At 34.4% G+C, this 13328-nt stretch overlaps 1 protein-coding gene across 2 annotated transcripts; it reads right to left on the minus strand.

Moving 5' to 3' along the window:
- Positions 1-923: 923 nt before the first annotated feature.
- On the minus strand, positions 924-8553 carry LOC132600463 (CRS2-associated factor 2, chloroplastic). Of its 2 annotated transcripts, none has more exons than XM_060313645.1 (6): positions 7722-8553; positions 5037-5164; positions 4454-4679; positions 3566-3693; positions 2941-3094; positions 924-1633 (listed from the first exon to the last, which is right to left on the minus strand). In XM_060313645.1, the coding sequence occupies exons 1-6, from the start codon at positions 8368-8370 to the stop codon at positions 1224-1226; spliced, it is 1695 nt and encodes a 564-aa protein (XP_060169628.1). In that variant the 5' UTR covers positions 8371-8553; the 3' UTR covers positions 924-1223. The 2 variants fall into 2 exon arrangements, with proteins under 2 accessions (XP_060169628.1, XP_060169627.1); XM_060313644.1 differs by having other exon boundaries at positions 924-1645; positions 7722-8545.
- Positions 8554-13328: the final 4775 nt, after the last annotated feature.

A 13328-nucleotide genomic window follows, 5' to 3' on the forward strand; every position in this document is an offset into this window, starting at 1 on the left:
TTGAAAATTTGGTTATTTTAAAAATTATTGAATAAAGCAATTGCAAGATAAGAGGATATTGATGTTTGAGTGATGTATAAACATAAAGAAATTATTGGACTATTTCTTAGTTATCGACTCATGAAATTCCTAAGCTCTAATTGTGATAACTTTTTTGGTGATTTATAGAAATTATATTTTGTCTGCATAACATGACAAAAAAGATCTCTTCTATTTCAATTAAATATTCTTTTTATTAATTGCATGATGCCTACGCAGACAAATTTACTAGTTCTACAATAAATTGAAAACACCGTGCAAGAATTCTAGAATTCCATTCATCCCAAATGGGACTATCAAGTCATTACTCATCAGCTAACTAGTTAAGGATTGATCTTAAATGACACGAAGTTAATTTGGAATATTGTTTGAAATCTTGTAAAATAATATTCCATCCTTGCGCATATAGATCTACTGAAAGTCTTGAGAATTCTTTTTTTTTTAACTGAGCGGGGATTTGTGCATAGAACTTCGGGGTCTTTTCGGTCACTTTTTTTAAGCGAAGAGCAAAAATTAAAGACCAGCGCTTGCAAAAAAATGATTACTCGTTCTGGGTTTACCCTAAAATTAATAGATTAGCATTTAAAGGAAATATTATTGGAAATTTAAGCGTTTGCTTATTCAATTTGCTTTTGTAGTCTGAAATTTGACTAATTCTGACCGATAACTAGCGTTTGAACATCTCCCTTCATGGATGAGTTCAAGACCAGGCTAAATAGTCCTGTCCCGTCATTATTTAATTCTTGCATTATAATCTCACACCGTTCACTATGAATTTTCTTTTATCACGGTGATATTTTTGTGTCAGCTTACATACACCTCAATTAACAGATAAAAAGAAATCATCTAACATCTTAATTTTTGCTGAGATTTCAATCTTAATCTCCCATAATATTCATCTATTCCATTGATCGCTAAGCTACAACCTTGAGTACATAACTCACTATTTTACAAGAAAAGAATGTTATTGGACAATTTTCAACTTGTTAATTTCATAGATTATACATGATACAGCTGTACAGACAAATATTAAATAAACAGAAAAAGCAAAAGGCCTTTTATTTTGGATACATTATTTCCTACTTCACATTTGGGGATCCTCCATTCTTCATTTTCTTCCACAAATCCACCTGCTTGTAGCTCTTTACCTATCATTAGAGTTGCTTCATTTTCTTTCAACTTATTTACTCATCATCACTAAACTCCTTTACTATTAAGTCAACTGGTAATAATCCTTTAGGAACTGTTGACTCTAATGCTTCAAACGAGTTGTTCATGTAATATTTATCTTCATGATCATCATCACTGATCTCATCGTCGCTGTCATTGTCATCATCGGAACTGCCTTTCCATATCAGTTTTGACTGTTCAGCAACACGTTTACTGGACAAAACCAGAGCAGGATATGTGTGCTCTATGGCCTGGGAAATGCTTTCGAATTCCTCCACCTTGTTCAAGAGATCATTGGGTTTTAAATCAACGTTGTCTAGCAATAGTGCCTTGCCTGAATCAATTGCATTCTTCCATAGGGACATCATTCTAGGGCTCGAGCTCCCTGTTTTAGTGACCGCTTTGGAAGAATCTTTGGCAGTGCCTGCATTTCGGACTAAAACAAACATATAATCGCTTGCCAAATAGGTTTAGACTGCAAGAAAGAGGACGGTCTAAAGTTCGAAGAAATTGAAGGTAATAAGCGAGTATAGTATACCTATTGAAACATAGACATGTACTAGTTGTTTGACCAAGCTTCTGGGAAGCTAGAAGTGCCCTTTTTTTTTTTTAAAGTGCTTAGTTTTTGTTTTAAAAAAAAAAAGCTTATTTTAGAAAGTTGAGGTGTTTGGCCAAGCTTTTAGGAAAAAAAAAAAAAGAGAGAATGTTTTTAAGTAGTAGAAGTTGTTTTTCATAGTTTTTTTCGCGAAGCACTTTTGTAACCTTGGCCAAACACAATTTTCTGCTCTAATATTAGTCAAAACACATTACTACTCTCTAAAAGTACTTTTTTTCGAAAAGCGCTTCTGACCAAAAAAAAAAAAAAAATTTCAAAATAAACAGATTTTGAAAGCTTGGCCAAACAGGCCATAGTTGCACAATAGGCAACTTAAATATTAGGCGACTTTAGGAAATATAGACAGAGACGAACGTTAGATCCCATGGCCAGAATCTGATGTCTTTTTGCAACTCTTGATGAGACAACAAAAATAGGAAAAAGAAAAAGAATCAGAGTCTGCTTTTGAGATGTATGGCATGTACAATGTCTGTTGTCGTAAATCTGATTAAACAACTACCAGAACACACATGCTGAAGCTGGGATCGGACGAGTTGTTCAAACAACCAGCTACATATATATATATGTTACTCCCTCCAGATCAACCCCACGATGTGGGATTTCACTGGGTTGTTGTTGTTGTACTCCCTCCGGATCAAAAAGAGCATCCACTTAGCCTTTTTTCTTGGGTCAAAAAGAGTGTCCACTTATCAAATCAAGAGAGAATTAACCTTATTTTTACAGATTTACCCCTATTGAGTGTAATGTGATCAAATCCCAACACCTATTTAATTAGGGACAATTTAGTCAAAATGTCAAATTAGCTATTTTTGTCTAGGACTTAGTATTTTCTTAAGGGGTGTGCAAATAGCTAAGTGGACACTCTTTTTGATCCGGAGGGAGTAATTCAAAGTAAGCACACATGTATTGCACAAGCAAAAAAATGCTCTTTGCCCAAACAACCCCATCCTTGTCTACTTTCCTCCCTTATACAGAGCTAGAAAGGAAAATTCCTATTTGTTCACTAAGAGAACAAGAAGTAGCAGAAAACCAAGGAACAAATCAATAAAAGTTCATGCAAGATAAATCTGAAGTGGCCTAGTAGACCTCCTGGATGTGTCAGTATTTATGCGTACCTGAACGTTCTGAAGTATACAATTCATCTGTGGCACCTCCAATTCTGGAAGACACAACCGGAGGGGCATTTCCGTACATAGGTTTCCAGTCTCTTCCTCTCCACATTAATATCTGTTCGTCATCAAATGATAATAGCACACAAGGGACCAGTTCCTGTCATTGAAAGAGGAAATTAAGAATGACAGCACGTAACTTAAGGACGTGTTGTGGAATTCTTTTTAAAAGCACAGAAGTATACATAAAGAGCTGAGCTGTTCGAGTATGCCAAAGATTAATGTAGCTCTTTTCTCTCTTCAAGAATGTGGATATCAAATATTAAATTCCTCTAGTCATATTTGCCACAGGAACAAACCTTATAGATGCTTTGCAAACAAACAAGTCCCTAATCTCTAATTCACAAGAAAATTCTCATCTTAATCAGAGTCTACCAGAGGCTACAAGGTGTTGTTTGATTGGCTACATGTTTCATGAATTGAAAACCAGGAAACTATACTGCTGCATTGCTCAAGATGCATGTGTTTAGACCTAATTCTACAAAAGCCAAAGTCATGCAGGGATCTAGACTGCAATATAAGAATCAAACAATTGTATAATTAAAGAATAAAAATTCGCAATAAATAAAACCTTCAACTTAGCTCCTAGCCTCTTATAATCACTTGCATGCATCCCCCGGCAATCAATCTTCACCAGTGGACAAGCTTCAAATGCACTTCTTACGTCTCTCACTAGCGTAAGGTAGACTCCATTTTTCGCTGCAGACGCAGATACCGAAGTTCATTAAAATGAATGCAAACATAGGAAAGAGCACATGGAACATTCCAACTAAACAGACCGGTTATAGATGAAATTGGAGGACCTTTTTTTTTTTTTTTTTTTTTTTTTTTTTTTTTTTGAGAAACTGGTACTGTTGTATTCCTCAGCATCAAGGGTATGCTGGCGACCTCCAAAAACGGACAGTAAAGAAAAAGATTTTACAGATAAAGATAAACTTACAATGCTCCTAGTAAATCTACAAGGTCATCTACATTCTCTATACATTGTTCTTTACACCAAAAATAGAAAGATACAATACAATTCTCCTTCACTTTCTGAATAGAATTTGATGTATCTTCAAAACATCTCCCATTTCTTTCTTTCCATACTGTCCACCAAATGCATGCGGGGATTACCCTCCACCATTTTTTCTGGCTCTTGCTAATGAAATTGGAGGACCGTGTTTTTACTTTGTTTACAACAACTACTCCTCAGTCCCAAACAAGTTGGGGTCGGCTATATAAATCCTTATTTCTTCATTTAAGCTCATATTATATTAGCATCATAATTTTTTATTTTTTTAAAAAAAGTGAAAAATATGTGTAGATTTATTAGTGACATGTTCAAAATGTTCCACCAACAATATTAAATGTTTGGTGTTGCCTATAACCTCATCTACATGTCATACCTATATGAAATCCAGAGCTCGAATGTCAATTAGCTACAAGCATATATAGGAGTTTTAGGTAGATTTAGTACCCAATTTACAGATAGGTGGTAACTTCTTTCCCTTGATTCGCAATTCATCAGCCTCTTCTTTGGTCAATCCTTCTGGAGCTTCCTGTATAAGCTTCGGGTAAACTGGTGTAGCTGGTTTCCATAACATCAGTGGGTACTTTGGACGTGTACGATTGTCATAGTTCCTTCCCCGAAAAAGATAAACTACACCACCCACTCTATGTATGATCTTTCCACCAGTCTTCTCCTAATAATGTTGAAAATACAAATCAGTAAATGGCAAACCGCAAACCTTTTTAGAATATATTACAAATTTAACCAAAAGAAAATACTCCCTCTATCCCAATTTATGTGAAGTTGTGTGACTGGGCACGGAGTTTAAGAAATAAAGGACACTTTTGAACCTTGTGGTATAAAATAAGCTATAGATATTTATGTGGCAAGAAATCATATCATTAAGGGTAAAATGGGTTTAAAGTTAAATTATTACTAAATATAAAAAGATGTCATTCTTTCTGGGACTGACTAAAAAGGAAAGAGTGTCACATAAATTGGGACATAGAGATTACCAAACAATTCAACAATAGTTCAATTGATGGATAACCTCGAGACATTGGCAAAGGTTGTTCATATCAACAGTGGGAACACCTAAGCATCGAACTTTACAAACAGGATTCCTTCTCCAGTGGGTATGAATTAACTCTAACATGTTATGTACCAATCCATCCCGACCTATAAAATTCAAAGCTTCAATTAAAAATTCCAAAGCGCGACTTGTTGTCAAGCTCAAAAGTTTGAGAAAGAAACAAAGTACAAAATCCTTGGGAAATGAAAAAATATTGTTCTGAACTAATCAGCAGAGCATGCACAAAATCAAGCAATGGATTCAGAAGAAATCAACTTAAATAAAATCAATCGTTCACAAGTTCTCAGCTAAAACAAGATGCCATCAACAATAAATAATCATCTCCACCAGAAGCCCCTTCCTCTCCTCTCCCACCACCCCCAGAAAGAGAAGAAAAAAAAAACACTTTGTCTATTTCTTTCTTTTTTCTTTTTTCCTTTTTTTCTTTCAAAAATTACAGAGTATACATGAGCAAGAATGAAGCTCTGAACGCAAGATACAACATCATTGCAGCATTCAACAACAACAGTCAATCTACTGCCTATGACACCACAATCCCAAATCAGTTTTCGGTCGGTTTACAAATAAACCACTAATTTTCCTTAGGTACTCTATCAAGTCCTTGTAAGGCAGAGAGAACAGACGGACATTTCATAACACTTAACCCCATCATCATTATTCTCCATTTGAGGATTCAACGGCTCAAAAAGCATAATATTTCCCAGCATTACTAACACACCCTATTCAGTACTATTCTTATATGCCCTACCAAATGACACCTTAGTCTTGTGAATTAAACAATTCATTACTAGTCTATGAACTAAACAATTAATCACAAGACTAAGGGTGGTAGGCTATATAAGAAGCTTTATATTTCTCATCATTACTAATACACCTTATTCAGTACTATTCTTAATTCATTGCTTGTCAATTTAACAACAAATACAGGAGCAAGTTCATTACCTCAAACTCCAAAAAGACTTACCAATATTAACCTGTCGATTACTAGCTATACAATGTTTCAATAGCTCACGAATTTCCATTTTAGTGAATGGGGCCCCCAACACCTCCTTTTTTTTGATGAAGTAAGATGTTTCATTAGAAAAGCATCAAGTAGATGCATAATTACAGGGGCGTCATTACAGATAGGCAAAAAAAACAAAAGAATTGCAGGCCCCTATACATTGGTCCCTTCTAAAGTTAGAGTACTAATAAAATCTAAGAAATGTTCAGTATTAGATACTGGGGACAACATTGTCCAGCAAAAAAGATTAACTAAGCATTTGGCTTTAAGAGCTTGAATAGGAATTGAGGTATCATGAAAACATCTCTTGTTCCTCTCAGTCCAAATACACCAAAAAATTGCTACAGGAACCATATTCCAAACCTTCCTGATGGTCTTATCAACTATCCATAAACTCCAAGACATGTGGGCTTCTCTCAAACTTTGTGGCATCACCCAGCTTAACTGAAAAATACATAGGAACATGTTCCAAAGGCCATAAGCTAGTGGGCAATGCAGAAACAGGTGGTTAACTGTCTCCTGAGTGCTCTGGCAGAAATAACATATGTTGTCCAACTGGAAGCATTTTCTATTCAGATTGTCCAGAGTAAGCCTCCTTTGGCTTTACCTCAAACATTCCAAGCTCATACGCCTTCTAACATTTCATAACGCTTATCCCCATTATTATCATAACTCTCCATTAGAGGATTCAACGGCTCAAAAAGCGTAATATTTCTCGGCATTACTAATACACCCTATTCAGTACTATTCTTATAAACCCTACCAAACGACCCCTTAGTCTTGTGAACTAAACAATTCATTAGTCTTTTCTCCTTTATTCAAGTACATTCACCAGCAAATATAGAAGCAAATTCATTACCTAGAACTCCAAACAAACTTACCAATATTAACCTATCGATTACTAGCTATACAATGTTTCGAAAGCTCGCGAATTTTCGTCTTAGTCAATGGGCCCCCAACACCTTCTCCTTTGGTTTTACCTCAAACATCCCCATCTCATACGCCCTCAACATTTCATAATGCTTAACCCCATCATCATTACTATCTATTTGAGGATTCAATAGTTCAAAAGCCTTAATATTTCACAGCATTACCAATACACCCTATTGAGTACTATTCTTATATACCCTACCAAACAACTAAACAATTCATTATTATTTTTTCCTTTATTCAAGTCCATTCAACAACAAATACATAAGCAAGTTCAACAACAAGAAGAACAACATACCCATTGTAATCAATAAACTTACCAATATTAACATGTCGATTACTAGTTATACAATGTTTCAAAAGCTCGCGAATTTCCGTCTTCGTCAATGGGCCCCCAACAATTTCTCCTTTGGCTTTTCCTCAAACATACCAAGCTCATAAGCTTTCAACATTTCATAACGCTTAACCCCATAATCGTCATAACTCTCCGTTTTCGGATTTAACGGTTCGAAAAGCTTAATATTTCACATCATTACTAATACACCATATGCAGTACTATTCTTATAGTTATATAACAACGGAAAACAATACAATCTATCCAAACAGTATATTCATCAAAACAATACAGTATAGTACGACACAATACAACACAATCCAATATAATACGTACGATACATTATGAAATAATAGAGAATTCCAAATAAACTTACCAATATTAACCTGTCGATTACTAGCTATACAATGTTTCAAAAGCTCCCGAATTTCCGTTTTCGTCAATGGGGCTCCCAACACCTTCTCCTTTGGCTTTACCTCAAACATACCCAATTCATAAGCCTTCAACATTTCATAACGCTTATTAACCCCATCATCATCATCATCATAACTCTCCGTTTTCGGATTAAACGGCTCGAAAAGCTTAATATTTCTTTTATTTTTCTTCATTGGTGCTTTACCTGTCCATGGTCTAGGCATAGTAGTTGGTGCAAATGGTAAAAAACCCGGTTCACGAATAGCAACCGGTTTAGCTTTTGGAAGTTCTGAATAACTAAACTGGAAATCAAATGGGGCATTGGGTAAACGATATGAAACTCCGTTATCTTTAACTATAACGGAACGGTTGTCGTTAGTGGTGGTTATGATTTGACCCGGTTTAACCGGTTTGTGGTATTTGGAGTTGTTGTGGTGAATCTTGAAAGGTGGGTCGGGTTTTTTTTGGGTTTTTGAAGGGGGTGGGTATTTGGGTATGGGGATGGGTGGGTGGGGTGGGGGGGTAGAGGTGGGGTTGTGGGTAGGGGGTGGGGTGGTGGGGAGATTGGAGAAAAGGTTGGGTTTTGGAAGTGACATGGTAAGAAGTGGCATTGTATGAGCAAGAAAATAAGCTTTACTTTTCAGAGGAAGATGGGGTGGGGTGGGGTGGGGTAGGGTAGTTGGGGGTGGGGGTTAGTGAAGAAGAAGAAGTAGCAAAGTGTGTCTGGTTTTTTTTGTGTTGCAGATGAGAGGGAAGCAGTTGTTGATGAGATTTTTGAGAAAATGACAAAAATGGTCCATCATGTTTTTAGAGTAGGTTCAAAAATAGTCCTTTAAATTTGGCAAATAATAGGATCTGGTATTGTTTAATATTTTTGGCTTCTTATTTTTCAGTTTTGGTTTTTTATTTTTTATTTTTTAGTTTTCAGTTTTAGTTTCCAATTTTGATTTATTTCAGTTTTGTTATTTGATTGGTTTAAGTGGTATTCTTCACTTGTATAACACAGTAGCACACTTCTTCCTATCTGATGTGCATAATTAAAATAGATGTGGTGTTTTAATTGATTGAATTTTTCATGTAGGATGCGATTGACATTCACGCGCAAGGCTAAAGAAAATGAAACTCACCATATATGTTACTATGTAAGTTGAATTGTATTTGATAGACACACTTAAGGCCAAGTTCAGGGGTTCAATAGGAACAACACTTAGTTGAGGTGCCAAAATGAAAAAAAGAGACAAGTTTAGGGAGCTACATATGCATTAAGCCTATTTTTATTTTTTTTTCATAGATGATGCTTTCAGAGTACCCAAGTCACAGCTAGGAGGGCTAGAGGTGGCGCGATGGGTAGAAACAACTATGGTAGTAGTGGTTGCCAACGGTGATGTGAAGGAGAAATGAGTCGTTAGGGTGGCGATTGCCAATGTGAATTTTTGTGTATAAGAAATGTTGAAAAATATATACCAAGAACACGAAAAATCTATGACGAAGGACACAAAGATAAAGGCTTGAAAATATGAACAACGAACATAGGATTGGAGGCTTAAAACATGTACGAAACGCTTTCCTAAAAGCGATATTTGATCCCTCTCCTCTGTGAGATTGTTATGGGATCGTGTGCAAATAGCTTTAGTGGATATAACAAGCCTTTTGGATGTCTACACCGAGCAAACAGTGGAAAAATCCATCTCGGGAAAGGAAGAACTTTTTTGATTTTCAAGAGCAAGATTTGTAGAAAAGAAAAGAGTTTTTTGGAGGAAGAAAGTTACTTTTCAGAAGGAAGATAAATTTCTTTTCAATGTAATGTTGAATTGGTTTTATATGCAAAATATTTGATAACCAATAGACCACCCTTTTAATAAAAGACATATCCTTTCTCTAAAAGACACCTCTCTATATAAAACTCTTTGTAAATAATTATTTATATTTAAATAAAATCTCAACAATCCCCCACTTATTTAGATATAAGCCAAGACTTAAAAATCAAAATATTTATGCATAGAGTAATGTATCTTTCGATTTGAACATTACCTTAGTATAACATCACAAGAGGAAATCGAAATCCCATGTAGCATAATAGCTTTGAACATGTTATTCCTTGTGATAACATTGGTGACACTATACACATAAATATTTCATTCTTGCTTTCCACTCAACATGCTTAGCACTTTTATGGCCATATGCTATCCAAAATTCATGAACATTTATGAGAGTAACTCCACCTCTCAATCGAAGTGGCACCACTTCTATGTACATATAGGTGAAGTTTTTTCAGTGTCTTTGTTACATTTGAGACACTTGTTCCTTGAACTGAACCTCATTAAGAGTATAAGAACTCAACCCTCTAATCTGTGACAACCAGTACTGGTATATCTCTTACTTAAGTACTGAAACATCCACGTATCAATAACTTGTTGTTACCCTTTGAACCCATAACTATTCATATCATAGTGTTGGGTAGGGTTGCCATTATTGGTGGACCTAATTAAGGAGTTTTAATTTAATTAACTCGAGGTTGGTTTTCACCAACTTCCTTATAAGAGTTTTAGTAATTAAAGGGATCACCAAAATTACTTTTTGACTGCACAAATAAGAGAGAGATGATTCCTTCATGAATTAACTTTCTCACATAATCATGTTGTAGATTTATACGTTTAACTTCACATAATATATTTATATGCTCGAGTTAAAGTGGCTTGACTATCACAAAGCTGAACTCACACTTTGCAAATCGTGGAATTTCTAAAATATACCCTTCAACCACTCAACTCCTTATGCGGCAAATTCTAACTCCATTGTCGAATGTGTCTTTGTTTCTTGAAATTTAAGAAATTAAACCTCCTCCCGAGGTAAACATCTAACCTTTTGTGGATTTGTTTCTCGCGAACTTGATAACCAACTTGTATTGGTATATCCTTATAAAATAGTATGAAGCTTAAAGTTTCTCAAATCTTTAATTTTCTAAATAAAATGAAGAACTCGGTTATTGGGCCTTCCAATAGCGCTTACTTACACAAGTTAAGCCACAATTTTTCCATTAACTCGATCTAGGATCAAATAGAGTATTGACCTCTTTATGTTTAAGTGACTAAATTTATTTAGCACTTTTGCAATGTAATGAGATTAACTCAATACATAACTCTCACTATCTTATTTAGTCTTGATACCCGACATGGTACTAATTTATTTGTGATCGTTCATTTTAAAAGGAAGATAGAGACCTCTTTGTTTCTATTATGTTCTTCGTATCATTGCTTGTAATAACATATTTACAAATTAACTAACATAAAATAATATTTTTCTTAAAAAGTCAGAACCTTTCAATTATTCATGAAAGAACACAATTTTTAAATGACACCCCTTCGTGAAAGAACACAACTTTTCGCTTTTGAAAGCATAAAAGTAATTGTTTAATATTGACTTCTAATCATAAGCCCAATACCCTCACATTTTAACTATTTCATGCACATATGAAACTTAAAGCCGTCAAGATACATTAAATTCATGAAAGGTCATTAACCCTTAAACAATGTTAAAATGTAAATATCATATATTCTCATGATCTCATAATGATATAAATCAACCTACAAGTACTGATATGACTATTCGGGTTTAAAATTACTTCATATCATCTCACAAATTAAAATAAATTTCACATATGATCTTTATGCAAGAATAACGAATCACAATGATCACCATAAGAAAATGTTATTCCGAAAATTAGCAAGCATTAGAAGATCATCACAAGTGTATCATCTGCTCAAACATTTATGAGAATAAATTCACAAAATCACAACGAATAGATATAAATCGATTATAAATAAGTGAAGACGTTGTTTGACTAATAACAATTCTTCTTCCTTTTCGTAACCCCATCACTTCAGAGAAGCCGCCAAATTCCATTCTTCTCCAATATGCAATAAGGATGCAAACGACTTGCAGTAGATCCTTTTTCGTCAGACAATCACCAAATCCATTATTTACCGTCTTTCCCTTACCATTTCTTCTTCGTAACAAAATATCGCTTTTAGATTGTTGGAAAATATATACCAAGAACACGAAAAATATACGACGAAGAACACAAAGATGAAGGCTTGAAAATATGAACAACGAACACAGGCTTGGAGGCTTGAAACACACACGAAACGTTTTCTAAAAGCGATATTTGCTCCCTTTCCTCTGCAAGATTGCTATGGGATTGTGTGCAAATAGCTTTAGTGGTTGTAACAAGCCTTTTGGATATCTACACCAAGCAAACAGTTGAAAAATTCATCTTAGTAAAGCAACAACTTTTCTGATTTTCAAGAGCAAGATTTGTAGAAGAGAAAAAAGTTTTTTGGAGGAAGAAAGTTACTTTTTAGAAAGAAGATAAATTTCTTTTCAACGTAACGTTGAATTGGTTTTCATAATGCAAAATATTTGATAACCAACCCACTCTTTTAATAGAGACATATCCTTTCTCTAAAAGACACCTCTCTCTATAAAACTCTTTGTAAATAATTATTTATATTTAAATAAAATCTCAACAAGAAATTTTGCGTAAAAAGAAGATACTCCCTTGGGATAAAAAAAAAAGTGTTCACTTAGCCTTTTTCTCTTAGGTCAAAAAAAGCGTTCACTTATCAAATTAAGAAAGAATCAACCTTGTTTTTCAGATTTGTCCCTATTAAGTGTTATATGATCAAATCCCAATGCCTATTTAATTAGGAGTAGTTTAGTCAAATTACCTATTTTTATCTAGGAGTTAGTATTTTCTTAAGAGGTGTTCAAATGGCTAAATGAACTCTTTTTTTAATCCGGAGAGAGTACTATATAAAAATAATTTAACTAGCAAATTAGAAGCAAAACTATAAGGGACCAAATCAATCCAGAGAGCATACATTAGGGATTATTTTGATAATTTTCTCCAGTATTAAGCCTAAAAGGGAACCATGCAAAGATATAGCTAATACGGAAAGTTTTATTACCACATGAAGTGACTCATAATAGAGCGCAAAGTAAATGATTTATATCTGAGAAGATAATAATAACCAGTTGTATTAATTAACTACTCCCTCTGTTTCAATTTATTTAAACCTATTTAAATGGACACGATATTTAAGAAAGAGGGAAGACTTTTGAAACTTGTAGTTCAAAATAAGCCTTGAAAATTTATCGTGCCTAGTCAAATGGGCACGACATTCAAAAGTCTTTCCTTTTTCTTAAATGTCGTGCCCAGTCAAATGAGTTCATATTACTACTTATTAGAAGCACGAGTTTGGGGCACTTTCGTCGTCCGTTGATGGGCCCCATAAAAATAAATTATGGGCCCCATATATATTAAACAACAACAAATGTAAAAATAAATAAATTATGGGCCCCATATATATTAAACAACAACTAATATTAAAAAAATAGTGCAAATTAATAATGTAAAAAAAAAAGTGCACCCCATATTAAAAAATCAAACAATATTCATGTAATTTTCAAAGTATCTCATTAAGTCAATAATGATGGATTCATTGCCACGTGCGTATTCGTAGCAAACACTAATATAATAAAGTTTTAAATACGGAGCACAAAAATGTTA

This window comes from Lycium barbarum, chromosome 6 (assembly GCF_019175385.1).
Source record: "Lycium barbarum isolate Lr01 chromosome 6, ASM1917538v2, whole genome shotgun sequence".
NCBI lineage: Eukaryota > Viridiplantae > Streptophyta > Magnoliopsida > Solanales > Solanaceae > Lycium > Lycium barbarum.

Excerpts from the sequence above, each read along its gene's own strand:
- LOC132600463 (XM_060313644.1), bottom strand. The coding sequence starts at position 8,370 with ATGCCACTTCTTACCATGTCACTTCCAAAACCCAACCTTTTCTCCAAT. Across the intron at positions 5,165-7,721 it reads TAATCGACAGGTTAATATTG|GTCGGGATGGATTGGTACAT; the intron begins GTAAGTTTATTT and ends TGAATTTTATAG. Across the intron at positions 3,095-3,565 it reads GGCTAGGAGCTAAGTTGAAG|GAACTGGTCCCTTGTGTGCT; the intron begins GTTTTATTTATT and ends TTTCAATGACAG.